The sequence below is a fragment of the Vespula pensylvanica genome, chromosome 14 (assembly GCF_014466175.1).
Source record: "Vespula pensylvanica isolate Volc-1 chromosome 14, ASM1446617v1, whole genome shotgun sequence".
NCBI classification, from domain to species: domain Eukaryota; kingdom Metazoa; phylum Arthropoda; class Insecta; order Hymenoptera; family Vespidae; genus Vespula; species Vespula pensylvanica.
In genome coordinates, this window is record NC_057698.1 from 3,667,152 (window position 1) to 3,674,651 (window position 7,500).

Consider the following 7,500-nt stretch of genomic DNA (forward strand, 5'->3'; position numbering starts at 1 on the left):
TCTCTCTCTCTCTCTCTCTCTCTCTCTCTCTCTCTCTCTCTCTCTCTCTGAAAGACTGCAATTTACTGGCATTATCTTTGGATACTAATAGGTATCAGCTGTTGATCCTGCTAATCTCTCGTCACTTCCACGATAGTTCAAACGAAAATCTTTTATGATATGGAAGCAATATACTTACATATATATATATATATATATATATATATAGGAAGAGGAATCTTGTCTAATTAGATCTAATTTATGTTGGAAGAAAATAAAAAGAAAATACACACACGCAACAGCAGACACACACGCATATGCACACAAAGAAAATTATACATCGATTCTTCTAAGAAACGTCTCCTCGTTTACTTCGCTTACTATCTTATTTCTAAAGCACACGAGCTTGCTTTTGGTTTATTCGTTTATTCTTTTTTATTTAATCCTTTTCAATCTTTATTTTACGTTTGTATTTCTTTTTTTTTTTTTGTTTTTATTTTATTTCATTTTTTAATTTTTCGTTTTCTTTCTTTATTTCTCGTTTTCTTTCGTTTTCGGGCAATGATACATCTTGAAAAATGGAGCTTAAGTACGTTAAGTAGGCGTTAGTTTCTTTTTTTTTTTTCTTTCTTTTTCTTTTTTTTTTCCTCGTTTTATACTAATTAGGTATATAGTTACTGCACCTCGTATATTATACGCGATGATTTAGGCACTTTAGAACGTACACATATATATTTATATTATATTATATTATATATATACGTATATATATATGTATATATATATACACACACACATATATATATATATATATACATATGAAATTATTAAGTCACTGATCACGCTCGTACGATAAATCATCATCTTCTAATGTTCTTGTGTATCCTTCTTCGTTGATTTATACTGTCTCCCTCCTTCCCTCTCACTCACGCTATCTATTTCGTTTTATTTATCTTCTTTTTATTACAGGAAAAAGGAAGAACACATGGAGGAATGTTCACACATGTTAGATAAGTCTCTTTAAGATCGTGAATCGCAATTTTGTTCACGGTCTGCCATTTTGAAACTACTTAGGCCTTATTCTTTTGTAGCACCTTTCTAGCATTCCTCGTCACGATGAATGCTCAATCGAAACTTTTCTATGCACTTGGTTCACTCGCGTTCTAAGCCGAATCTAGGCCATACCATACATACGTACATACATACATACATACATATATACATACACACGTGCACACATGTATGTATATATATATATACACATATTTTATATATATATATATACATATAGAAGGAATATCCTTATATACATACATACATAAATATATATATATATATATATGTATATATATATAAGGAAAAAAATTTTACATACTTTCCTTTACATGCCATGATGAATTTCGATACTCGATTTCGAAGGTTTTCTTAAAAATTGTGTGTACGTAGATTTTGAAAGCGTAGCGTTTATCACAGAAGGCAGCAGTAGCTGTGGGACGATTGCGATCATAGACGGTAGAGTTTGTCTTGTAGATTATGAAAAAAAAAAAAAGAAAAAAATAAAAAAAGAAGATAGAGGAGATAGAAAAAAGAAAAAAAAAAAAAAGAAAAAAAAATCCTGGATAATGGGCAATGTGCATATCTATATACGTATATCCGTAATTGTCGTTCGAAAGTGAACGAATCGATTCTTTAGACTTTTTTCATTGCAGATTCGATATAATAAGAATCAATAATTTTCAGATTGTTTGTTTTCTTTCTCGATTCGATATTAATCTTGATTAACGTAAAAACGTTGCTCGAAAAGTGCAATGGAGCAATGGCGTTGAAGAATATTTTATTTGATCAACGATTTAAATTGTGCTTACTTGTTTATGTAAGTATATGATATCGTTAAATAAATTATTTCATTATTAATTAGATTTGTTATTTTCCTGTTGCCATTTAAAAATGAATCAAAACGATATATGAAAATGATAATGATTCTACAATCACAAAAGGATAATTCGTAAATAAGACACAATAACTTTGCTACGCGATGAATTGAAAAATTATTATCAATATAATACTGATAAATAATGAGTAAACAAATAATATACTTATCATACGATAATAAATATTGTTGGTAAAAATTTGATCGTTAATAAAATAAAATATTGCTCAACGTTGTAGAATAGTGCAATGTTCTTTTTTCTTTTTCTTTCTTTTTCCATCAAAAGATCAGGGCACACATGAATATCGAATTTCACTCGTACTTTATCGTTATCATTCGAATCCAATTCGGCCCTATATAGATTCGTTGTATCGTCGAAAATTGTTATTTTAACAACAACACCTTTGCCAAAGTCCTTTGAGAAAATTGCGATGACTTGGTCGAACGTTCGTGAAAGTAAGTATAACGATGACGTTGATTTATCTCGTTTAGTTAATTTCGGAGAATTTTATAATCTTTTTTATAAGGTAATTAGAGAGTGAAACACTGCTGAGATATCGATTGTGAGATTTTTCAAAAACAATGGAACCTATATATATATATAACAATATATACATATAGTTTTGATACTTCGAAAAGTCCTCATTGTAATAGGCCACTTCTATCATAACTAACAGATCTAAATGCATCCTCAACGAGATCAGTGAGACATCTCACTGCTTGTAAAAGTGCTGCCAATAGCAGAGACAAGGACAACGATATCAATTTGCTAGGAACCAATGCGTTCTCCGATTGATTTTGCGTTCTGACAGAAGTTTTTTTTCTTTTCTTTTTCTCGCAACTTTTTCCACCCGTCGAATCCTTTTCATGAATCCTTTCCATCGACAAAGATATCCTTTTCGATTTGGTTGGTGATCTATCACGAGAACGAGACCTTTCTATGTCAATCGATTCGGTTGATGTCTTCGTTGATTTCTTGTGATAATCCGGAGTCGATATAGTCGACCTACGATGAGACACCATACTTTCAATTTTTTTACGAAAATCTTCTGTCTTGTCTTCAAATCCGATCAGACGATTTTCGTTGGAGGATCTTCTCCTTCTCCTTTCTTTATTTTTCTTTCCTTGTTCGCCTCGACCGGACGAAGACGATCTGTCACGACGAGTCTGTAAAGTACCATCGGATTTGGCCTTGTCCCTAGCTTTTAACAATCGATTGCTCTTGTGTTCGAAGAAAATGTTTTGTAAAGATGTCTTAGTGCACCTGTCTCCTAATTCTATCTCCTTGAACGATGAATTTTCGTCAAGAGAATTCGTCCTTGTATGACACTTGTCCTGACAATGTATCTTCTTTTCCAAACAGGAATTATTCAGATTATAATCAACGGTAGGATCCTCGGGTTCTGACCAACACAGTCTGATATTTTCCTTATTTTCATCGATGACTGTACGTCTCGATGGTGTCTTGCCTAAACTATTTAAAACGAAGTTCACAGCTTTGGCCGAATCAGTTGTTAAATTCGTTTCTAACTTTTGCTTTTCGAGATCAGCGTTTTCGTTCACCCAATCGTTGTTTGTTTGATCGTCGATCGATTTCGGAGGATTGTTCTCATCTTGATTAGCAGTGTCCGAGGATTCCTCGTTGGAACCACCGAAGGGACAAGCATTCGCGTCGCCATCTTCATCATCATCGTCCTTCACAGTTAATTTTTCTTCCATCCAGGCTTCTTCCTCTTCCTCCTCTTCGTCCTCCTCTTCATCCTCGTCCTCATCCTCGTCGGACCCAAGAGACAAAGATTTGTTTCTTTTTATCACCGGTACGATACTATCGGCGTAAAGAAGATCCTGCATTTCGTAAAGGCTTCTCTCGATACTTGGGCTCTTATAAAGAAGATTTCTCAACTCTGGCAAGTCTAAGTCTTGAACGTGAAGCAAATTTTGTTCGATGTTTAAGAGACTCTCTTCGATCTGTACCAAACATTGTTCGATATCGCACGTAGTATCCTCAGGCTCGTTTTCTAATTTCTTCGATACCGAAGACTTTCTTGAACCTTTCGATTTTTCACTTTTACCTTCACCTTCCTCCCCAGAGCTTTGATTCTTTTCTAATTTATCCTTCCAAGATCCAATAGGCCATTCGGGTGGCTGAATACCTTGATGTTGCGTCTGGCTATCGTAAAACACTCGATAGTTGCTATGACTATTGGCTATTTCGTAATTAACGTCATTTTTAGCGTTCCATAATAAAAGACGTTCAGTTTCTAATCTCCCGCTACAACTACGACCTCTGATACCAGAAGGACTGTGATCGCCATGACTGTTTGCTATAGCATAATCATCGTCTTCCTGACGACGGCGACGATCCTCAGCTTCTTTCTTAGCAGAAATTTCGGAAAATAATCTTGAATATTCGTTATGACTGCTCGATTCTCGATAAGCATTGCCATGGCTGTTGGCAAGTGGATAAGTAGTTAGACCAGCATCGAGATCGGGACCAGCTCGTCTAATCCATGGTCCTTCGGCGAACATACTGGACTCGTAATTACCATGACTATCGGCGTCATCGCCAAAATCAACGTCGTCGAAATCGGGAAAATTTTTTTCTTGATGGATCACCGCTGACTCGACGCAACCATCGTCGATTAGAATGTAACCATCAAGGACATTTTCGTCCAAGTCGATCCAACGACGAGTATCGTCCTCTTGAGAAACGTTCGTTTTTTCTTCACGTTCCTTTTTTTTCTCCAATCCTTGACGACGTCGTTCTCTTATCGCTGAATTATGCACATGTATTTGTACCGGGCAGAGGTCATCGGGTCTTCTTTCGTTAGGTGGTGTCGTTGCTATTAATGGAGCGACATCATCCAACAGAGCATCCCTGTATTCTCGATATCTATATCCAGGACAAGGTGTATCTACTGGCGAATGAGAAAGTAGGTTCACGTAGACACCGGTACCTCTGCCGTTAAGGGATCAGGTAACTGTTGAACTCCCTTGATCTTGATACAACGGAGAAGCCTGACTTTCGTTCAGAACTTCGTTACTTGATCTTGAACGGTTGAAATTGCATAGAATCTGGAACGAAATTTCAACTTCATCAGCCGTCAGGGTTTCCTTCAAAGAAAATTTTACGAACGAATTTAGCCGAGTGAGATTCAATACATCGAAGATGAATGTCGATGCTTGAGATACTCACTCGACTATGATAAATTCATGTATTTATTTTTAATTGTTTAATGTTTATGATAAATATATCACCTTTGGATGAATCATCCTAATGTCTCTGAATTCATCAGTGAACGTTAAGATGTAGACACAAAATGCAATCGCACAGATCCATTCGGTGACGGTACTAGCAACGTGAAGTTCCCAACCACCGTCATTTTTGTACCATTTCTGAGGATTAGTACCTATGAGGTAAGGTCGTTAATTATCAAAGAATTTAATTAAATAATTATAATTATAATTAATTATAAAATCTTATTGGGCGAACGAACTCTTATTATTTCTACGTTTGGATCAACAGATTTGATAAATGTTTCAAGCTCACCTTTATATGCTAGACTAGCTAGGACTCCGGTTATGAATATGACGAAGAAGCAAACCGTGCAAAAAGTTGATAGTGCCGTTCGAAGATGGGCCATTCTTAAAGAACATCCAAGGGGATGCAAGTAGAACGAACAAACAGCCTAATGGATGAAATTAATCTATAGATTATTCTATAGAGACAGTTTATTATCAAAAATTTCAATAATAATTTCAAACGATAATAAATTTATACGTTTAAATAAATATCTTATTAATAATTAATATCTTAAAACGATCAATAATATCGGCTATTGCGTCATAATAATTTCAATAATAAAATATGCATTTAAGTAAATAATTAATAACGAATAATTGCACGTCATCGGAAATATTCATAATAATTTAAACGATCGATTTAATAATTGAATAAATATCTTAACACGTTCGAAATATTTAAATAATAATTTATAACTATTTGAATAGATAATTAATAAGAAAGAATTTGACGTTAAGATTGTTATAGTTGTTAATTTTTCGATAATTACCTGTGTCCAAAAATATGCCGTGCCACCACCAAAACATAAAAATGCACCTATCATGTGAACAACGATGACCGATGTCTCTTGAAAGTTTGCTACTATCGAAACACCTAAGGTAGTTGTTAGGCCAAGAATCAAGGCCCAATAATTCCATCTTGGTAGAGATGCTTGAAGACGAAATGCAGTAGTACATTCCTTCACTTGAGAGTATCTTATATAGATGACGAAGCACACTGTGAAAGTAAAGCAGAACAAATTATATATCCGTTTGATAATAGCCACGATGTAACATTTTTCTTACTATATACTTTCAAAGTCCAGTTTTACATGTATACTCACTGAGTGCAGCAATCATGTTCATAAATTGAGCGAATATGCAACTTTCTGGTGCCGAGGTAGCAACGTCCGAAATGTAAGGGAATCCTGCTTCTACGTGATCAGATAATACCGCTATGACGTATCTGAAGATTAAATATCGTATTACTATCTCTGTATTCAAAGCACGAATTAATTTCCATTGAAATTTAATTAACGATTAATTTAATCATACGTTTAACAGATCTTTACCATTTCATTTTTTTTTTTTTTTTTTTTTTTTTTTCTAACAGATTACGTAGAATTTTCATTTTTTAATATAGGATTTATATTGTTATTAATTGAAAATTGATTCTTCCTTGTTTCATATCGAGAAAATTATTTCGTCTTTATTATAATCCTTCTTCTTCTTCTTCTTCCTCTTTTTTTTTTTTCTTTGTTAAATAACAATTTAGTACTCACGTGAGGACGAACACCGCCGGCAGCGAAACGAATAGTATGATAGGTAAATAATGAAGATTAACCAGAAAATCGTTTTTGTCCATGTTCTTTCCTTCTTTCAACGTATCGGACCACCACCGTTCGTCGTCGATTCTTTCTTCGTTATCGACGACGTTGTACGTCGACGATCGGCGTCGTTTTCCTTGAGAATCGTACGTCGATGCATGCGCTGCCGATGCGCTCGTTCTCGATGAGATACGATCATTCGTGCTTCTTCGTTTTCTCCCACCACCACCACCTTCTTCTTTTCACTTCTCTTCACCGGCTGTCTTATTTTGATCGTGATCATTAACTCGTTCGATGATCTTTGCAATCGTGTTGCAATCGATCACAAACGTCCGATCTAGCTGCCATTAATGTTCTTTCCTTGCTATTTATTTATTTTTATTACTTTCATTATTTTCATTTTCTTTTTCTTTATCACGTAAGACTAATAATAAACGATTATGTAATTCCTTGCGTAATTATTAAGATTTTTTTTTTTTTTATTTTGAATACTTCTGATATCGAATTATTAATCAAGAAAGAAGATATTTATATAAGTAAATTATTTCTGAAAGAAATATGTTTAGAAAAATGATATCTAAAGTTACTTTAATTATTTCGATTTAATTATTTACTTCGAGTATTAATTAAGATATTTTCAATGGATTTTAAATCAATAATGATGTTATCATTTTTGAGAAGTAAGATGAACGACCATGTTGA

At 34.1% G+C, this 7,500-nt stretch overlaps 1 protein-coding gene across 2 annotated transcripts in view; it reads right to left on the minus strand.

Moving 5' to 3' along the window:
* Positions 1 to 4,844: 4,844 nt before the first annotated feature.
* Positions 4,845 to 7,500, minus strand: part of LOC122634311 (DNA damage-regulated autophagy modulator protein 1-like) — a 4,441-nt gene continuing 1,785 nt past the window's right edge. The window contains exons 2-7 of one of the 2 annotated variants that reach the window (XM_043823126.1): positions 6,754 to 7,162; positions 6,316 to 6,437; positions 5,983 to 6,209; positions 5,460 to 5,598; positions 5,168 to 5,319; positions 4,845 to 4,984 (exon numbers count right to left, since the gene is read on the minus strand). In XM_043823126.1, coding sequence (XP_043679061.1) covers positions 4,883 to 4,984; positions 5,168 to 5,319; positions 5,460 to 5,598; positions 5,983 to 6,209; positions 6,316 to 6,437; positions 6,754 to 6,836 — 825 coding nt within the window. In that variant the 5' untranslated portion in view covers positions 6,837 to 7,162 and the 3' untranslated portion in view covers positions 4,845 to 4,882. Of the gene's footprint in view, positions 4,985 to 5,167; positions 5,320 to 5,459; positions 5,599 to 5,982; positions 6,210 to 6,315; positions 6,438 to 6,753; positions 7,288 to 7,500 lie in introns of those variants that run through there. The other variant, XM_043823125.1, reaches the window with a different exon arrangement.